At 44.7% G+C, this 21675-nt stretch overlaps 1 protein-coding gene across 1 annotated transcript in view; it reads left to right on the top strand.

Moving 5' to 3' along the window:
* Positions 1 to 15685: 15685 nt before the first annotated feature.
* Positions 15686 to 21675, top strand: part of LOC119967462 (claspin) — a 75761-nt gene continuing 69771 nt past the window's right edge. The window contains exons 1-2 of the mRNA XM_038800030.1: positions 15686 to 15934; positions 19740 to 19848. Coding sequence (XP_038655958.1) covers positions 15902 to 15934; positions 19740 to 19848 — 142 coding nt within the window. The 5' untranslated portion in view covers positions 15686 to 15901. The remainder of the gene's footprint in view (positions 15935 to 19739; positions 19849 to 21675) is intronic.

Genomic DNA, 21675 nt, shown 5'->3' on the forward strand with positions numbered 1-21675 from the left:
GAGTACCCAATTATTATTTTTTCCAATTAAGGGGCAATTTAGAGTGGGCAATACACCTAACCTGTGCATCTTTGGATCGTGGGGGTGAAACCCACACAGACACAGAGAATGTGCAAACTCCACACAGATAGTGACCCGGGGCCGGGATTGAACTCAAGTCCTCAGTGCCGTAGGCAGCGGTGCTAACCACTGTGCCACCCCTTGGCCTCCAGCTCTTGCCAGTTAGCTGGCCAAGGCGCCTCTGCCGGGCAAAGATGTACTCCCAAGTAGAGGATGCTAGTCCTGCTCGAGGTGAAAGGCCTAGGTTCCTCTAGGAGGGGGTCATTCCGCCACGGATCGACCAAGCATCAAGAACACTTGGCCCACTTCATCCTGGCAGAGGATGTGGCAGGGTTCACAGCCTGGCACTTAGGCATCCTCCACAGGTCAGCAGGATTCATGAACATGAGCCCGGGGCAGCACGATGGCGCAGTGATTAGCACAGCTGCCTCAAGGCACCGAGGACCCGGGTCGCGTGGAATTTGCACATTGTCCCGTGTTGCGTGGGTCTCACCCACAACCCAAAGATGTGCAGGGTAAATGGATTGGCCATGCTAAATTGCCCCTTAATTTGAAAGAAAAGAATTGGGCACTCTAAATTTATATTAAAAAGTAGAAGGATAATAGTGGTACTGCACCACGAAAGAGGCATCTCCCTCGTCGCGATACTTTCCCCCCAGGATCCCAACATGGTTGTTCCCCAGAAGGTCCAAGAACACCCTGAAGAACTACATCCAAAGAGAAAATGCTGGAAAATCTCTGTAGGTCTGGCAGCATCTGTAGGGAGATAAAAGATCTAACGCTTCGAGTCCAAATGACCCCTTGTCAAAGGACAACGGTGTTGCCAGACCTGCTGAGACTTTCCAGCATTTTCTCTTTGGTTTCAGATTCCAGCATCCGCAGTAATTTGCTTTTATCCTGCAGAACTCCATGGTTAGCATGTCTAGCCCTGGGGTTTTGTCCCTGGAAAGGCTGTTGAGAGCACTGGTTAGTTCCCTTAGGCTTATAAGGGCATCAAGCCTCCGGGCCGACCTGCAGCAGATCCTCTCACAAAATACAAGCATTCCTGCTGGACGGATCCACAGAGAAAAGGACAGTGTAGACGTTTTGAGCTTGTGCCCTTATGCTCTCCGGATCTGAGACAAGGGATCCTTTGCTGGCCGGCAGTGTAATCAGCTGCTGGCGGACCCCGCACCTTTTCTCCAGCGAGTAGAAGAGAGGGGAGCGGTGGTCCATGTGGTGAGGAGCTGAATCCGTTTTGACTTGCAGGTCCCGCAGTGTTCCCTTCTCTCTGTACACCAGCCGCCGGGCTGGCTCCTCATCAGGCTGACCAAGCTGTAACTCCAGGTCAAGCACATCCTTCTCCAACTCCTCAACCCTGTATTTCTGCCTGTTTGTCGACCCCATTGCATACTCCTGATAGAAGGTGCAGACGTGGGACTTTCCCACGCCCCATTATAGCCTCAAGGAGGAGAAGCCTCCCTACGTCATTCTTCAGTCAGCCCAGAAACAACAAAACAAGCCGAGGAGCCACTCGTCCTCCAGAAACCAGTTGTTAAAATGCCAGTGCACAGACCGTGCCTGAGCATGAGACGGGATGAGCCCCCCCCCCCCACGGTGGTCCGAGCACGGCACCTGCTGCACAGAAGCCAACGGAACACTGGCCAGTTACGCCCTCTATGTAAAGGCGGTCGATTCTGGACATGAGTCAGAGGGGACCCCCACCTCCATTTGGCTCAATAGTGAAACATGCCAGTCAGTGCATCTTTTACAGGTCCTGTTGTTTTACGGGGACTTTAGATCGGGCTCTGCTAACCCCACCAAACCTTTTGGACACTAAGGGGAAATTTAGCATAACCAATCCACCTAACCTGCACATCTTTGAACTGTGGGAGGAAACCGGTGCACCCGGAGTAGTCCATGCAGACAGGGGGAGAAGGTGAAAACTCCATATAGACAGTTCCCCAAGGTCAGAATCAAACCCAGGTGGGACCCTGGCACTGTAAGGCAGGACCACCGTACCATTGTGCTGCCCATGAACACTCGGAACGTGGAGGATGGTCCGTCAATTAGAAGGGAGATCTAAACTGATTTCTGCTCTCTCTCCCGTTTAAGGCAAATACCAGGTCTTATCGACCATGGATTTGAAGAGAGAGAGGCATTTGTAGGTTAGGAGATGAGTTCACTGGAGCCTCCTTGTCATCCTTTGAGCAGCTATGCCAACAATTTGACAATCCGAGATACTCCTTTTTTAAATATCTGCAACTTTTGGGCACTTTCCTTCATACGACAAACTACGCATCTTGACCGTTGTTTCCCCAGTACAAAACATTCTGACTTCTGCAGAGCCTAAACAGTTAATTATCAGGGTGTGTGATACCTTGTGTTCTCTATCCTGTGAGAGTATATTAGTTGCCTTGCAGTCTTGGGAAAGAGACTTGGGAACCAACTTTGATGAGGAGACATGGATGAATTGTACACCCCTATAAATAGCAATGAAACAAAATACCCGGAGACCTTGTCCATCGTGGCTGGCGACTTCAATAAGGCCAACCTCGAGTGTGCTGCCAAAATTCTCCTGTCCTACTTGGGTGCCAACATCCGTGACCACTGCACACAAACACCAAGGGTGCCCACTGATCCATCCCCTGACCGCACTTAGGCAAATCGGACCATAAGATGGTGCTCCTTCTTCTGGCATACAAGCAGAAACTTAAGCAGGAGAATCCAGTTGAGAAGGTCATGCAATGCTGAGGCAACAGAAGAGCTCCGACACAACTGCTTGGAGTCAGGGGACTGGTCCATATTCAAGAACTCAGTGGGCAACCTAAAGGAGTTGCCACCACTGTCACAGATTTCATCAGCAAGTGTGTAGATAATTGCATGCCAAAGAAGGTAGTATGCACATTCCCCAATCGGAAACTATTGTTTAATCACGAGATTCATTCCCTTCAAGACGGGCAACCCTGACCTATACAAGAAATCATCCAGGTACGATCTCCACAAAGTGATCAGGGATGCCAAGAGACAATACCAGATTAAGCTAGAGTCACAGACTAACGACACGGACTCTCGTCGGTTGTGGCACGGCTTAAACAACATAACGAGCTACAAAGCAAAGCCGAATAGAATCTCTAGCAGAAGCGCACCCCTCACTGATGAACTCGATGCATCTATGCTCGTTTTGAGCAGGAAACCAACAAACCATTGTCACCTGCTCCAGCATACTTAACCCATACTTAACGTCACAGCTTCCAAAGCCAGATCGGCCTTCTTGAAAGTGAATCCATGGAAAGCAACGGGTCCTGACCGAGTCACTGGTCGTGCACTCAGATCCTGCGCGGACCAACTGGTGGGTGTATTCGCGGACATCTGCAACCTCTCCCTACTCCATTCCGAGGTTCTCACTTGCTTCAAGAAGACCACCATCATACTGGTGCCAAAGAAGAACCAGGCAACGTGCCCCAATGACTACCATCCCGTGGCCTTGACATCTATCATTATGAAGTGCTTCAAGAGATTGGTCATGACACATCAACTCCATACTCCCAGAATGCTTTGATCCACTGCAATTCGCATACCGCCACAAATGGTCCACAGCAGATGCCATCTCCCTGGCTCTACACGCAACCCTGGAGCATCTCGACAACAAGGACTCCTACATCAGACTCCTATTCATTGACTACAGCTCTGCCTTCAACATTATAATCCCAGCCAAGCTCATATCAAAACTCCAATACCTAGGACTTGGCTCCTCCCTCTGCAACTGGATCCTCGACTTCCCGACCCATAGACCACAATCAGTAAGGTTAAATAACAACACCTCCGCGATAGCCCTCAATACTGGGGCTCTGCAAGGCTGAGTACTTGCCACCCTACCACACTGTCTATACACACACGACTGTGTAGTAAGATTTGGCTCCAACTCCATCTACATGTTTGCTGATGGCACGACTGTAATGGGGTGGATCTCAGACAATGACAGGTCAAAATACAGGAGGGAGATAGAAAACCTAGTGGCATGGTGTAACGAAAACAATCTCTCCCTTAACGTCAGCAAAATTTAAGGAGCTGGTCATTGACTTCAGGAAGCGAAGTATCATACACACCCCTGTCTGCATCAATGGTGCCAAGGTGGAGATGGTTGATAGCTTCAAATTCCTATGTGTGCACATCACCAACAACAGTCATGGTCCACCCACGTTGACGCTACAACCAAGAATGCACAACAGCAACTCAGGAACAAAATTCGGCATGTTCACATTGACTTTTACCAATTTTTACAGATGCACCATAGAAAGCATCGTATCTGGCTGCATCACAGCCTGGTATGGCAAATGCTCGGCCCAAGACCATAAGCACCTACAGAGAGCAGTGAACACAGCCCTGGCCATCACGCAAAACCAGTTCCCATCCTTTGACTCTGTCTACACCTCCCACTGCCTTGGGAAAGCGGGCAGCATAAGCAAATACCCCTCCCACCTGGGTTAATATCTCTTCCAACCTCTTCTATCAGGCAGGAGATGCAAAAGTCTGAGAACACGCACTAAAAGAATTAAAACAGCTTCTTCCCTGCTGTTACCAGACTCCAGAATTACCCTCTTATGGACTGAACAGATCTCTCCAAACTCCTTCTCTACTGAGTAGTACAACACTCCTTGTGCTTCACCCAATGCCTGTGTCTTTCATTGTGTATTTATCGTATGTCCTATGTTTTTTCATGTATGGAATGATCTGTCTAGGCTGTATGCAGAACAATACTTTTCACTGTACCTAAGTACACATGACAATAAATCAAATCCAGTCCAATCCAATATATGGAAATTTGCCAATAACATTTTGGCTTGTAACAGAATGAAGACAACTCAGTTCAAGATACTGCTCCGTTTGCACATTATACCGACTTTGAGACCCAGGTTTGTTCCTGTTATTTCCCTGATGTGTCTAAAGAGGCTGGTAGTTGAGGGTGATTATATACACTGTGTGATCTGGTGTCAAGATTCAATCCTATTGGTCTGGTGTAATTAAGGAGCTTGAGAGCATATTTGACATGGCCTTGGAATTTTACCCTTCATTCCAAATTCTGGACCTTTCAGATGTGAGAATTATTGACGCTAATGATGAAAGACTATATAACATAATGTTTGCAGCTCGGAAAAATATCCTCTACTCCTGTATCATTGAATCATCGACTCATAGAATTTACAGTGCAGAAGGAGGCCATTCAGCCCATCAGGTCTGCACCGGCCCTTGGAAAGAGCATCCCACTAAAGCCCTCCCCATAACCCAGTAACCCCATCTAACCATTTTGGACACGAAGGACAATTTATCATGGCCAATCCATCGAACCTGCACATCTTTGGACTGTGGGAGGAAACCGGAGCACCCGGAGGAAACCCCCGCAGATACAGAGAGAACGTGCAGACTCCGCACAGACAGTGACCCTGGAGCTGTGAAACAACTGTGCTAACCACTGTGCTACCGTGCTGCCCATTTGAATCCTTTGATTCGTTATGGGTTGTATTCCAATGGAATTCCTGAATTCTGTACTCTGTGCTAAGTCGGATACATTCCTTAGATCGTGGGACACCGATCTCAAATTTAGACTCCGCTGTCTGACCTGCTCCTGTAAAGTATTCCGTGAGCCATGTTGCAAGTCTTGATCTCGCTATACATAAGAGGGTGCATCTTGTATCAGTTTACCATGTGTATATGGCTCTATCTTCTTTAGCCGCCCCCCCCCCCCCCCCCCCCCACCGCCCAACCACCATCTGATCTGTTGTGTAATTAGAGGCACTAGTTCTTAAAGACCATAGTTCCTGTCTTCCTCTGTTCTTATGTTTGCAGAAATACTTGTTCTCTATTGTATCAGTTGTGTTTTGAAAGTTTGTTGCGTTATTTGTAAAAGTCATAAAACTAATTTAAAAATAAAAAAGGGAAATGAAGATCGCTTTTTTTTTAGAATGCAAACAGGAAGCATTGCAACTATTAATTAAAAATATTCACTTATTTTTAACTTTAACACTTGAATTAATTCAGATTTTTTTCCCGCTGATTATTCTTGTTTGATGACTAAACTTATCCACTGAATGCATATCTTGTGCAGGACCTGTTTTCATAAAGTGTTATGAAGGTCTTCGATTAATAATAATTTATGTAGATTTTTAAAATCACTAGTTAAAATGTCAAACTTCATGTGCACAAATATGAGAATTGTTCACTGTTATAACCTGCCTGAATACTACTGGCTGGGGACTTTTGGTATCCCATAATATAGTTTAGTTTATTGACAACTCAACAATACAAAAAAGAGTCAGCAACATGCAAAAACAACATAGTCACAAAAAACAGTAATATGCCAAAAGCATTTACAAGATACAAAAACCACCAGCTCTCAAGCCAGCACACACATACAACCACCCCCTGTCCCCAAAGTTCACCCCACATTAGCGGAAAGCCCAATGAGCAGCACCGACCACCAGAAAAGGACACAACGGTACAGAGCACAGTTTAGAGGGAGAGGGAACACCCCTCCCCTCCCAAGAAGGGGCCACAGTTCAATCCAAAACAGTTCCTGTAAACAGGCCACCAGCAGACAGCCACTTCTACCCCCACCCAAATGAGCAGCACAGACCACCGGAAAATGACACACCGATACGGGGCATGGCAGAAGCGAGGGAGGGAGAGAGGGATCTCCCTCTACAAAAACAAATACAGAGCAATCACAAGAAACCCAACAACCCAAGGCAGCACGGTAGCATTGTGGATAGCACAATCGCTTAACAGCTCCAGGGTCCCAGGTTCGATTCCGGCTTGGGTCACTGTCTGTGCGGAGTCTGCACATCCTCCCCGTGTGTGCGTGGGTTTCCTCCGGGTGCTCCGGTTTCCTCCCACAGTCCAAAGATGTGCAGGTTAGGTGGATTGGCCATGATAAATTGCCCTTAGTGTCCAAAATTGCCCTTAGTGCTGGGTGGGGTTACTGGGTTATGGGGATAGGGTGGAGGTGTTAACCTTGGGTAGGGTGCTCTTTCCAGGAGCCGGTGCAGACTCGATGGGCCGAATGGCTTCCTTCTGCACTGTAAATTCTATGAAAAAAATTAATTATACAAGTCAAAGCTGCCAGAGCCCAAGCCAGCGCCCGGCTCTAGCAACAGCCCAATGTTGGTGAAGAGGTGCCCGCAAGCAGCTCAGTTCACCAGAAAGGGACAGGCAGCGCACGGTTCAAGAGAGAGAGAGAACACCCCTCCCTGGCACTAGCACAAGGAAGGACCCCTCAACCTCCAGTACACAGATGCAGGAGGGGTGCAACTGGTGAGCAACCAGTGCTAAGCCCAAACTAACCACAACAAAAATACAATAATAACCATACAATCGCCCAACAATAAAACAGCCAACATCAGTACAAACAGTGTCCACATAGTCAATTGGACCATCGCCCTACTGCTCTCACAGTCGTAGCATTCAGTCTCCAGACACCATCCAGTCTCAAACTTCAAAAGCGAGTCCATTCCACTCCACTTTCAGCCCGACAGCAGGCCAACGAAGATCCGCTCCTCGCTCCACTCCAAGCCAGTAATCAGAAAGGCAGCCAGTGACAAGTATGAGTCCCAGGCGTGGCAACTGCAGGCAAGCACTCTCCTCTCTTTCCCCTGCAAGCAACTGGCAGCAGCAACAGGCTCCCCTTTCCCACCATTCAGCCAATCGCAGCACCTTGCCGTTGTCCAGGCTTCAAAGTCCAGAAAAGGCAGCCAGCATACATAATTGCACACCAGGTCTAGAATCTGGGTTACAGACAGAGGCAGCATTCCCGTCCTGCACCTGAGAGCATGAGCGAGTCAGGTGGAGTGTGAACTCCCTCAGTGAGGGAGGCGGAGAAATCATTTGCGGTTTACCTGCATATAGAGCTGGCCAGTGTGGTACCAGCTACTACTTTATAAATGAATGAGTTTGGTACTGCAGTTGTTGATAACTGTTCGAAACATATGCATTTGAAGTTTATAAACCATTCTCCTCAATCCATGGCATATATGCACCACTAATCCCACCACAACATTTATACACTAATCTGGAATATTGATAAATAAATCTAAATTTAGAAAATTGCTGTTAACATAAGCTAATGTATGATAGCATGAGATGTTCTTGTATGATTGGCCCCATATAATTATACAGGAATTCAAGTGCCTCTAAATTGGCTTATAATGCAAAAACCGCTTTTTTCTAATTTCAATTCTAGAATTTCAGCATTCCAGTTAAACGTAGCAAAACGATTATCCGTTTATCAAGAATGCAATGGGGCTATCATAATGCACCTCTCATTTATTTACTCTTTTAAGGATTATATATTCCCATTGGCCATTTGCTGTTCATGTAAAGGATGCGAGCAGGGATAAGGACAAGGAAAACACTGACTTATGTATTTTTCGCAAGCCAATATTTATTTGATGCATTTTTTTATGCCCTGCATAATATATCATAAATAGACTGGTTGTTTCTGCAGTGCCAGATATTTTTTTTTGGGCAGAATTAAAATAACTTATTAAAGTAAATATGTGCATACAGTTCATTCTAACAGTATTTCTTCCATAAAAAATCCTGTGCCATAACTCATGGTAAAAAGCATCTTCTTTCCAGTAATTCTCCCGATTTCCTTTCCATTCTCAAATGAATTTCTGTCTTTCATATTGTCTTTGCCTTGCATGCTATTGGCACGCCTTTTTCTTGCCACTTTTTATGTCTGCATTTGTCTGTTTTGTATGGCCATTGTTTCTTCTGCCTCTCACTTTCTATCTTATTGTCTCATTAGCTTTCTTAATACCAAAAGAAAGTTTTGTCAGCTGTAAGCCACACTTTGTGCATGTGACACTTAAAAAATATGATAAATACTAAGGTAGATACCAACCCATTCAATGAAATATTGTAATGGCTGCTGGGACTGGTTTAGCACAGTGGGCTAAAAGCTGGCTTGTAATGCAGAACAATGCCAGCAGCGTGTGTTCAATTCCCGTACCAGCCTCCCCGAACAGGCGACGGAATGTGGGCTTTTCATAGTAACTTCATTGAAGCCTACTTGTGACAATAAGTGATTATTATTATTAGTTCCGAGCTCCAAGAGTGCTTAGACCTACTGTTAAACAAATTCAGGGAGCCTGAGGTCCCAGGTTCGATCCCGGCTCTGGGTCACTGTCCATGTGGAGTTTGCACATTCTCCCCGTATTTGCATGGGTTTCACCCCCACAACCCAAAGATGTGCAGGATTGGCCACGCTAAATTGCCCCTTAATTGGAAAAAATGAATTGGGTACTCAAAATTTATTTTTAAAAAACAGATTCAGGGAGAACGGTCATGAAACATTTGGAAACCAAATCTGTTCACTAATGTATTTTAGGGAGGTGAACCGCCATCCCACCATTTGGCTCCACTTCCATATTACATAGTTGATCCTGAATGCTCTTGGGGCATTTAGGGATGGGCAATAAATTCTGCCTCGCAAATGTCAGTCACATACCCAAAACGTATTTTCAAAATGTCATGCCAGTGATCTGCCTTTCAGTCAGGAATGTAGTTTGGGAGGGGCAGCAGTTGCTAGCACTGCTTCCTCACGGCGCCAAGGACCCGGGTTCGATCCCGGCTCTAGGTCACTGTCCGTGTTGAGTTTGCACATTCTCCCAGTGTTTGCGTGGGTTTCGCCCCACAACCCAAAGATGTGCAGGGCAGGTGGATTGGCCACGCTAAATTGTCCCTTAATTGGAAAAAATGAATTGTGTACTTTTACTTTAAAAAAAAGGAAAGAAAGGAATATAGTTTAGTAGTTAGTGGCATTCTCACCTCTGAGTTCAAGTTCCATTCCAGTGACTTGACCATGAAAGTTGAGGCTAACACTCCAATGCATGACTGAGGGAATGCTGCACAGTCATAGGTGGTGTTTCAGATGAGATGTCGAGCAAAGGTCCATTTTATCTGTTGGGTGGATATAAAAGTTACTGTGGCATTATTTTGAAAAAGAGCTGGGGAGTTATCCCTGGAGTCCTGGTCAATATTTATCCTTCAATTAATATCTTAAACACATTATCTGGTTATTATAACATTGCTATTTGTGGTGGTTTAGCTGTGCACACTATGCTGCCAAATCTCCTACTTTGCAAGTGACTCCACTTAAAAGTTTTTAGTTGATTGTGAAGCACTTTGGAACATCTTGAGGTTGCGAAGGTGATATATAAATGCAAGTCTTTTGTTTACTACTGTTATGTTTCTATTGCCTGTAGGGTGGGTGATTACTGAGTTTTTAAATCAACTGCATGCTTCTGCTGCTCTGTTCCCATAATTGTAAAGCAAATGGTGATGTGTTGTAAATTATGGTTTAAGATATAACTCTTTTTTTTTTTTTTTTTAAATTTAGAGTACCCAATTATTTTTTCCAATTAAGGGGCAATTTAGCGTGGCCAATCCACCTACCCTGCACATCTTTTGGGTTGTGGGGGTGAAACCCACGCAGACACGGGGAGAATGTGCAAACTCCACACAGACAGTGACCCAGGGCAGGGATTCGAACCCGGGTCCTCAGCGCCGCAGGCAGCAATGCTAACCACTGTGCCACCGTGCTGCCCCTAAGATATAACTCTAATAAGATAAGATATCTTTATCGGTTTATGCTTAATGCAATCTAGTTGATGGATGATAACATTGTTAGATATACTAATAACAATATTTATTTATTTTTTAACTTTTAAAAGTGCAAATTAAAATAGAAAAGGTTTGGATTGGATTGGATTGGATTGGATTTGTTTATTGTCACGTGTACCGAGGTACAGTGAAAAGTATTTTTCTGCAAGCAGCTCAACAGATCATTCAGTACATGGGAAGAAAAGGGAATTAAACAGAATTCAAGAAAATACATGAGAATACATAATAGGGCAACACAATATATACAATGTACTACATAAGCATTGGCATCGGATGAAGCAGACACGGGTGTAGTGTTAATGAGGTCAGTCCATAAGAGGGTCATTTAGGAGTCTGGTGACAGTGGGGACAAAGCTGTTTTTGAGTCTGTTCGTCCGTGTTCTCAGACTTCTGAATCTCCTGCCCGATGGAAGAAGTTGGAAAAGTGAGTAAGCCGGGTGGGAGGTATCCTTGATTATGCTGCCTGCTTTCCCCCGGCAGCGGGAGGTGTAGATGGAATCAATGGATGGGAGGCAGGTTCGTGTGATGGACTGGGCGGTGTTCACGACTCTCTGAAGTTCCTTGCGGTCCTGGGCCGAGCAGTTGCCATACCAGGCTGTGATGCAGCCCGATAGGATGCTCTCTATAGTGCATCTGTAAAAGTTGGTAAGGGTTAATGTGGACATGCCGAATTTCCTTAGTTTCCGGAGGAAGTAAAGGCGCTGTTGTGCTTTCTTGGTGATAGCGTCGACATGAGTGGACCAGGATAGATTTTTGGTGATGTGCACCCCTAGGAATTTGAAACTGCTCACCATCTCTACCTCGGCTCCGTTGATTCTGACAGGAGTGTGCACAGTACTTTGCTTCCTGAAGTCGATGACCAGCTCTTTAGTTTTGCTGGCATTAAGGGAGAGATTGTTGTCGCTGCACCACTCCACTAGGTTCTCTATCTCCCTCCTGTATTCGGACTCGTCGTTATTCGAGATCCGGCCCACTATGGTCGTATCGTCAGCAAACTTGTAGATGGAGTTGGAACCCAGTTTTGCCATGCAGTCGTATGTGTACAGGGAGTAGAGTAGGGGGCTAAGTACACAGCCTTGTGGGGCACCGGTATTGAGGACTATTGTGGAGGAGGTGTTGGTGTTCATTCTTACTGACTGTGGTCTGTTGGTCAGAAAGTCAAGGATCCAGTTGCAGAGTGGAGAGCCAAGTCCTAGGTTTTGGAGCTTTGATATGAGCTTGGCTGGGATTATGGTGTTGAAGGCGGAGCTGTAGTCAATAAATAGGAGTCTGATGTAGGAGTCCTTGTTTTCGAGATGCTCTAGGGATGAGTGTAGGGCCAGGGAAATGGCGTCTGATGTGGACCGGTTGCGACGGTATGCGAATTGAAGTGGGTCAAGGCGTTCCGGGAGTATGGAGGTGATGCGCTTCATGATCAGCCTCTCAAAGCACTTCATTACAACTGATGTCAGGGCCACCGGGCGGTAGTCATTGAGGCACGTTGCCTGGTTCTTCTTTGGTACCGGTATGATGGTGGTCTTCTTGAAGCAGGTGGGGACCTCGGAGTGGAGTAGGGATAGGTTAAAGATGTCTGTGAAAACCTCTGCCAGCTGGTCCACGCAGGCTCTGAGTGCACGACCGGGGATCCCGTCCGGGCCCATCGCCTTCCGTGGGTTGCTTGAGGTTGATGCATTTAGAACTCCAAGTATGAGCCTGCGATAAATTTTCAGTTTAGGTTAAGCACGTTAGCGTCAAGAGGAACCATGGGAGTGTCCCTTTAACAAAGGTTTTTGACTTATCACATGGCTTCAGTGATGTCATTTTTGTGGGAGTAGCTGAGATGTGGCTGAGTTTTACTTTCGCTTTCAGTTTTGAATGCTGTGGACTCAGGGAGAAAGTTGTGTTTTTTTCATGTTTTTCTATTTTCATTTTAAATATCTGTTCCAGTAAAAATCACCTTGGTTGTGGCTTTTAAGATATAGTTTGCTTTCCGGAAGAATTTAAACCTGTTGGTGAGATGGGGTCAGAATCTCAGGGAAAGCCAGTTTTATTTAAGTGAGAATGCAGAGTGCCGGGCCACGCCCTTGAAAAGGGGTTTTTGGTTTATGGGATTTTGTTATTGAATTGGAACAGTTAAGGGGGAATTCATTAAGTGTTGTATATAGATTACTGCAGCTGTGGGGTGTCTTTAGGTTTGTAATTGATAAAAATTCTTGGTGTGTGTTTATATAAATGTTAACTAAGTTCTTAGAGGGCAGCACGGTAGCGCAGTGGGTTAGCCCTGCAACCTCACGGCGCCGAGGTCCCAGGTTCGATCCCGCCTCTGGGTCACTGTCCGTGTGGAGTTTGCACATTCTCCTCGTGTTTGCGTGGGTTTCGTCCCCACAACCCAAAGATGCGCAGGCTAGGTGGATTAGCCATGCTAAATTGCCCCTTAATTGGAAAAAATTAATTGAGTACTCTAAATTTAAAAAAGACAAAGTTCTTAGAATAAAGCTTAGTTTGATTAAAATGTCTGGGGAGACTGTTGAATCACACCTGAAGGGAAGGCTCCTGTGCTCATCGTAACCAAATTCATCAAAAGGTTATAGGTTAGGTAAATACCATAATACACGTTGGAGTTTTTAAACACTGGCCCATAACAGGATGAGGAAGTTGAAGTATATGGACAAGAAGCATGTATGTGGGACGAAGCATAACTGCTCTTTCAAAGAGTCTGTGCAGGCAGGATGAGCTGAGTAAGTACCTACTGTACTATGAATTCCTCAGAGTCATCTGCTTTTATGTAATCACTTTTGCACCTTCAGAATGTCCAAAGCATTGTTCAGATGTCAAAGTACTTTTTGGAATGTTGTAATGTAACATAAGCTAATGATACACTGTAAGGTCCCATAAACAGTAATGTAATAACAACCAGATCATCAACTTTACCAATTCAAAAGCAAAATATTATGGATGTTTGAAATCTGAGCTGGGGCACCACGGTAGCATAGTGGTTAGCACTATGGTTTCACGGCTCCAGTGTCCCAGATTTGATTACCAGCTTGGGTCACTGTCTGTGCAGAGTCTGCACATTCTCCGCGTCTCAGCGTAGGTTTCCTCCGGGTGCTCTGGTTTCCTCCCACAAATCCCGAAAGACGTGGTTAGGTAATTTAGACATTCTGAATTTTCCCTCTGTGTACCCGAACAGGCGCCGGAATGTGGCAACAAGGGGCTTTCACAGTAACTTCATTGCAGTGTTAATGTAAGCCTACTTGAGACAATGAAGATTATTTTTTTTAAAATAATGATTAAAACAAAGAATACTGGAAGTTCTCAACAGGCAAGACAGCATCCGTGAAGAGAAATTAACATTGCAAGTCTGATGCTTCCTGACTCGATTCCTGGCTTCGGTCACTGTCCGTGCGGAGTCTGCACATTCTCCCCGTGTGTGCGTGGGTTTCCTCCGGGTGCTCCGGTTTCTCCCACAGTCCAAAGATGTGCAGGTTAGGTGGATTGGCCATGCTAAATTGCCCTTTGTGACCAGAAAAGGTTGGTTGGGGTTACTGGGTTACAGGGAGAGGGTGGAGGTGTGGGCTTAAATGGGGTGCTCTTTCCATGAGACGGTGCAGATTTGATGGACCAAATAGCCTCCTGTACTGTAGGTTCTGTAAATTCCAGCATTTTGTGTTTCCAATAGTTTTATAGATTTTGGTTGAGGGAAAATATTGGCTCGGGTACTGGAGCGAACACCCCTACTCTTCAAAATAATGCCGTGAGAGCTTTAATTCTTCTGAGGTTCGGCTTGGAACCTGTTAACTGAGGGGACGTGCAGCCAGCAAGTCATTGCAGAGGAAACTATACATCAGCAGTCACCACTCCTCTTCTTCATTTGTGTTTCTACCCAGTCAAATGGACTTAACTTCTACTGGCATCAGTGAGATTATTGAAAGATACAGATACCCTGTAATCTACATGGAACAGCAGTTGAGTGAAGGAAGGTGAAAAATCTTACATAGTATTATATAGGATATATGGCACAGAAACAGGCCATTTGGCCCAACCAGTCATTGCAGATGTTTATGCTCTACTCAGGCTTTCTCCCACCCTCATCTAAATCTGCCATTGTTGCCATCTATCCTGTTCTTTCGTGCTTGTTTAATTTACCCTTAAATGCATCTATACTGTTCACATTCCTGTGATAGTGAATTCCACATTCTTATCACTCCTTGGGTGAAGAAGTTATTTTCTGAATTCCCTATTGGATTTTTTTGGTGACTAAATTTGGTGGCCCCACAAAAGGAAACAATCTTTCTGTGTCCATGCTTATCAAAATCTTTCATAACTTCAAAGATCTCTATTAGGTCATCCACAGCCTTTTTTGAAGAGGCCCTGACTATTAATCCTTACCCGATGTACATAGCCCACACATTTCTTGTATGAACTTTGTAAATCATCTCTGCACCCTCTCCTGTGCCTCTATATTTTTTTATTATAGGGCGACCAGAACTGAATGAAGTGCTCACCAAGATCCAATATAGGTTTAACATAAAGCTGAGTGTTTTTTTTTAATGGCCTTGCTGACATTTGGTGCAACTATTTCATTTTTGAACGTTCCTCCGATCTGGCACGTTTATATATTTAAACTTATTGTTTATTTATTATATTAATGGTGCCCTTCATGGGAACTTGCCATTTTGACCTTGCGTCTCAAGCAGAGAAGGTCCATTTCAAATTTGCCTCTGCAGCCCAGGCGTGGGAGAAGGCACCACTCAAAGCCGCCAGATGCCGCTGTGCTCGCGTCAATCATCGCTAAAACGGGGAGGGGTCACACCTCGACGTACTCAGCCTGGTGGGCGGGGACACAGGACTGGCGCGTGGGGGGCGGGGCCGGGTATTTATGGAGCTAAGGGGCGTGGCCTTTCCGGTCGGCGCCAATCAGGGGCAGCGCGCGGGACGGAGGGGCGGGGCCGGCGGCGGCCCTGATCGGGGCGCGTGCGCAATGAAGCTGGGCGGGAAGGCCGAATCGGGCGAGCTGCTGGAGTAGTTTTTGCGGCAGAAGCTTTCCCGCTGCTGGCGAGTGGAGGCACATTGTCTTCATGGCTGCTGTGAAGTGACTTTTAATCCGACTCTCTGAAGCCAACGGCACTTCGCGACCGCCGCCGACTCTATTATTTCGTTGTTGCTCTCTCTCTTTTACAAGGCCATTGGTAACTCAGCTATGTCTGTGTCGGAGCCGCAGCCCCGCACGGAGGTAAGAGCAAAATGGAGGCGGCCGGTCTGCCGGGGGCCTCCCACCCAACTTTCAGCCTCTGCCGCTGGGGCTCCGGGGGAGGAATTATTCCCACCGATAAGGCTTCTCGAGGCTTTTGTCTGTCGGGTGGGCCCGCTGCCTCCTTTCCGACAGTTATACCACTAAACTTGTGGGGCCGTTGGCGTTTTCCAGCCTGTCAGCCGCTGCGTTTTTTCCCCGTCTCCAGTGGGTTTAAATTTGTCAGTTGCTGCAGTTCAAAACTCCATCGTTTATTGAATGGCTGTTTATATCTTGAGTAACTGGAGATGATCTTGTTTCTCTCCGCTGTGTCTGCCCTCGATTCTGATTTTGGCGGGGGAGTTGATTCAGGTTAACACAAGATGATCCTTGTGATGTAAGGGTGGCAGATGGCGGTTTACTCCCTAAACTGCTCATTGGTGCAGCATTTACTCACTTTCTGCACCTTAAAAGTTTCCCTCCTCAATCGAGCCACCGCCCAATATCCTCGACATCACCCGCTGCTGTTCTGCGAATCTTCTTTGTCATTTTTATTGCACAATTTTGGAAGCATTTGTTTCATCTCATTTAATATTTCAATATTTTCGCCACCTCTAGAAAATATAACTGCGGCATAAAGCATATTGCCTGATGCGCGGAAAGGTTAACAAGATTAAACAGAGTGGCTAGAGAACTATTCTGCATTTTTTTTAACGTCTTGGCGCTCATGTTGTCCTTCTTGGACTGTTTGCTTCTCTGAGTAGAATAGACTTGTAATCTCATTGAGTTTAGAACAATGAGAAGCTATCTCATTGAAATTTAAAATTCTTCAAGGCTTGATTGGGGCACTTTTTGAAAGGTTCTGTACTGGAGAGGCAAGAACGGTGGTTGTCGTCTCACGGTTAAGGGCTGGTTCCATAGAACTGGGTCGAGCAGGAACTTCTTCACTCGGGGATTGTAAATCTTAGAATTACCTGCCCAGAATGCTATGGATATTCAGTTACTGTATATCTGAACACAGTAAGAAGTCTTACAACACCAGGTTAAAGTCCAACAGGTTTGTTTTGAATCACTAACTTTTGGAGCAAAATATTGTATTGCATCTTTTGCCTATTAAATATCTATGTTTTTGGAACCTACCTCCATTCAGCTGAGGAAGGAGCAGTGCTCTGAAAGCTAGTGATTCGGAACAAACATGTTGGGCTTTAACCTGGTGTAAGACTTGCTGTGCTCACCCCAGTCCAATGCCAGCATCTCCGCATTATGTATATGTAGACTAAGGTCAACAGAATTTTTGGATGTTAAAGCAATGCATGAAAGTGGAGTTAATGCAGTCACAATCTTATTGAATGGCAGAGCAGCTCCGATGGGTTATGTTCCATTCACACTCCTGTTTTTATGTTCTCATGGATTCCAGAAGATTCCCAAACCAATACATTAAGTGTTGTCCTTTGTATCTGACTCTCGTGGCTCACTGTATAAAATGCTCTGCACAATGTGCTGAGCTTAAACTGCACAGGCCCAGGTTAAGTATGCTGAGTCTGAGCTAGCTTTCTTACTTAAACTTGTTATCCAGTGATCTGTGGTGTAATGTGATTATTAGATAAGAATAAGGTGGGGGCTTAATTGACTTCTGGAATGACTTTATTTTAAGTTATTGTTTATGTGGGCTCCAGAGATTTGGATCAAGCATTTAGTACTTTTGGTCGCTGGACAGCGTTTGCAATTCTGTTGACCATACCAATCTTATTTTTTCCAAATGGACCATAAAGTTTCCATGTGCAATGGCTGGTGTGTGTCTCCATTGTAAACTCTTGCACGAGTGCAAAATGCAGTATTAAAATCACTTTTGTTTTTCATGTTGGTGCATGAAACAGTTAATTTATCTTCCTAGTGTTGTTGAATTGCATTGGTAAAATGGGTTTCTGTTATTTGTCGGAAAAACACTGGCCTTAGTGCTGAAGCAGTCTCTAAAAGTCCAGTACAACAGTCACATATCAATAGCTGTTTAGTTTTTGAACATTTTGTTTTGTACTCATGTCCTGTATTGTAGCTGCTTTCTCATTTATCTAGTTGCTAGGCTGTGATAGGTGCTCCAATTGAAGGGGAAACATAAGAAAGATGCGTTCTATAAATTTTGTGTCTTTATGATTTGCTGATGTACAGGTTTGTATCTGTGCATATTGGTACAAACTCAATTCTGGTTATTCATCCATGAGCAGTTTTGAATGCTAAATTGCCATCAGCAAATTAATTCCATGTCATGACTGCCAAAAACGAAAAGGTGCAATTGCCCACAAATCCTTAAGTTAGTAATGAAAATATTTTACTTGCAATATGCTGGGTGATGAAATTGGCTGTAAATAGGGTATTAATCCTACTTGTTTTTTGAACTACTTGCCCCAAAACTGTGATCCACAAAAATGAGTAATAGATTTCAAAAGTTAATTTTAAAACAATCCTAGGTTGAAGTACAATAGAGATCAGACAATTCTAACAAACAATAGATGAAGTGGAATAGGTTAGGTGGATTCATCATGCTAAATCGCCCCTTAGTGTCCAAGGTGTGTGCAGGTTAGGTGGATTGGTCACAATTCAGGGGCTGGTTTAGCTCACTGGGCTAAATCGCTGGCTTTTAAAGCAGGCCAGCAGCACGGTTCGATTCCCATACCAGCCTCCCCGGACAGGCGCCGGAATGTGGTGACTAAGGGCTTTTCACAGCAGGTTCACTGAAGCCTACTCGTGGCAATTTTCTTTTCATTTATGTGTGGGGTTAGTGTTCTTTCGGGGGTCACTACAGACTCGATGGGGCGAATGGCTTCCTTCTGCACTGTAGGGATTCTGTTCTATGAATGCCTGTGAAAGGCTGCTGTAAACTTTCAACTTTGTGCTGAGTTTTAAAATATCCTTCTTGGAAATTGAACCTCCATGCTTGAATAACGATACTTATTAATTTTATGGGTTTTTTTTTTGAGTTTCACATTAAGTATCAACCTAGGGAATGTAATATTTAAACAGTTTTCCCCTGAATATTCCCACTTCGAAGAAAGCTGAAGATTGGTGCATATGTACTTAATCCAATCAGGTATCTGAATAAGTTAAAGTTCGTTAAAGGATATCCGGGTCCTGGAGAAGGTGCAACAAATAACTACATGAATGATATTGTGCGGTTGTAACTATAAAAAAAGATCAATAGGTAGGGACACTATTCTGGAAAAGAGAAGACTGAGGGATGATGGAAAATTATGAAGGCGTTTGACACAACAGATGGTTCAAGCTGTTTCCCTTGTTAAAATTAGTATATGGTCATCAATATTAAATTCAACAAGGAATTTAGGAGAACCTTTTAAGAAACTATTACCATCCATCTTAAAATACATCTGTTCAACTCAACTGCTCTGTTTTGGTATTTTAAAGGGTGCTAGAGGACCACAGAGGGACAAAGGAACAGAAAAATATACTGATATATTAAGTTGGGTGGAAGTAGGCTTGAATGGAGCATAAACATTGGCATGGACCGATTGGGGCCAAGTAGCCTATTTCTGAACTGTAAATTCAATGTTATTGATTTGTGAATCTGCTTGGTTAAGACTGTTAAAAATTATTTCTCAAATAAAGATGGATGAGGAAATCTTTGTCCTCACTGGTCTAAATTTATGCCCAAAGTGGAAGTCAATGGTTGTAATAAAGTGCACCTAATTGTTCTCTTCCCTATCAACTTTGAAATATTGGGAAGATTCAGGGAAAATCAATTTGTACCTAATGAGTTGTGACCAAAATAAGATCATTTTTTGTATTTTCTTTACAGTTAACTTTTGGTGAGGAGAAAACAAATGACAGCGATACTGACAGCGGCAAGGGAAGTTGTGGAATGGTCTCTCCGAGTTTGAACAAAGAAACATGCCACTCTGACAGAGGTTTGTGTTCTTTCCTGTGTGGTCGCCAGCAATTTGTTCTCGATATCATCAAATCTGATGTTTATTGTCTTGAGCGCTTTGTCAAAAAATACTCGTGTGCCAATTGCACTGATCTAAGTTACCTGTTTTTTGCGTTTATTGAAATCATTCCCACTATCAGGTGGTGGAAAGCATTGTACTCTGCTTCCATTTAATTCTCTTTTCTTGGCTTATCTAACAATTTTTTTATGGAAATGGTTGAATGAAGCTGACAGCCAATGAGATCCTTGGCTTTATAAATAGAAACACAGGAAACATTAATAAACCTTTCCCAGTCACTGGTTAGGCCCAGCAGGCGAATCGGGTATAAATCTGGTACCGCATTTCAAGGAGGGTGTCATGGTCTTGCAGGAGATACAACATGAATTCTTTGCAGACGTGGAATGGTGATCCTTGAAGCACATGGAGATCCAATATGCAAAATTTAAGTGTTCTGATACAATATGGAGAAACTGTTTCATTTGGCATGTGTGTTGGTAACCACAAGCCGTGAAATAAAATCATTAGTGGAAAAACTGATGGAATTATGTGGTAGAATCTGAAATGTTCTATTGAAAGGGTGGTGGTAGCAAATTCCATAGTATCTTTGGATATATGCTTGAAGATGACCTGCAATCTGCAAGGTTTTGGAAGAAAGTCAGGGTATGAGATTAAATCGGACAACTTTCAAAGGCACAATGGGTGTTATTCAGCAGTGCTGTATGATTCCATGGTTCTTTTAGACTTTCAAATCTCAGAATGTAAACTTTAAATAAAAATTATTTCTGTATTCTCCTTTTTCACATTTTCTCCCAAATTTACACCCACCAACAATAATGAGTATCAAATATGTCAATCACCATATCAATAACAACGCTCCCATCCTCCCACCAAACCCCAAACATTTGCCCGCATGTTCACATAAACAAATGACAAAAAGGAATCAGTAATCACCCATTGCCACCATTAACACACACAGCCCCCACCCCCCCCCCCCCCCAAACTAATGTTCGATGTTATCCAGTTCTTGAAAGTGCACAATGAATAATGCCCATGAATTGAGGAAACCCTTCATCCTTCCTCTCAGTTCAAACTTAACCTTCTCAAGAGTCAAGAATTCCAACAGGTCCCACTGCCACGCCAGGGCGCAGGGTGGAGAGGCTGCTCTCCAACCCATCAGGATCTGCCTTTGGGCGATCAACGAGGCAAAGGCTACAACATCTGCCTCTGCACCCGTTTCCAACCCTGGCTGGTCTAACACCCCGAATATGGCCTCCCAGGGCCCGGGTCCAGTTTCACGTGCACCACTTTAGAAATTACCTAAAATTCTCCCTCCAGTAATCACACCTTCTATTCCTTCAAAGAATCAGCTCATCCTCATGAGGTGTGCTCTGTATACCAGTTCATCTGTATCAGCCCCAACCTCGCGCACAAGGTGGAGGCATTCACTCTCCAGAGCACCTCACACCAGAACCCCTCCTCCATATACTCTCCCAATTCTTCCTCCCACTTTGCTTTGATCCCTTCTAGTGGTGCCTTTTCCTCTTCCAAAATAGCCCTGTAAACCGCTGACACTACCCCCTTCTCAAGTCCCCCTATTGTCAGCACCTCCTCCAGCAATGTGAAGGCCGGCTCCACCGGGAAGCCCTGTATCTCCTCTCTGGCAAAATTTCGAAATTGCATGTATCTAAACATTTCCCCCTGCTCCAGCCCATACTTCGCTTCCAGTTCCTTCAGTCCTGCAAACTGACCCTAAGAAACAAATCTTTTAGTGTCTTAATCCCCTTCTCCTCCCTGGCTCATATCTGT

This window comes from Scyliorhinus canicula, chromosome 1 (assembly GCF_902713615.1).
Source record: "Scyliorhinus canicula chromosome 1, sScyCan1.1, whole genome shotgun sequence".
Taxonomy (NCBI): domain Eukaryota; kingdom Metazoa; phylum Chordata; class Chondrichthyes; order Carcharhiniformes; family Scyliorhinidae; genus Scyliorhinus; species Scyliorhinus canicula.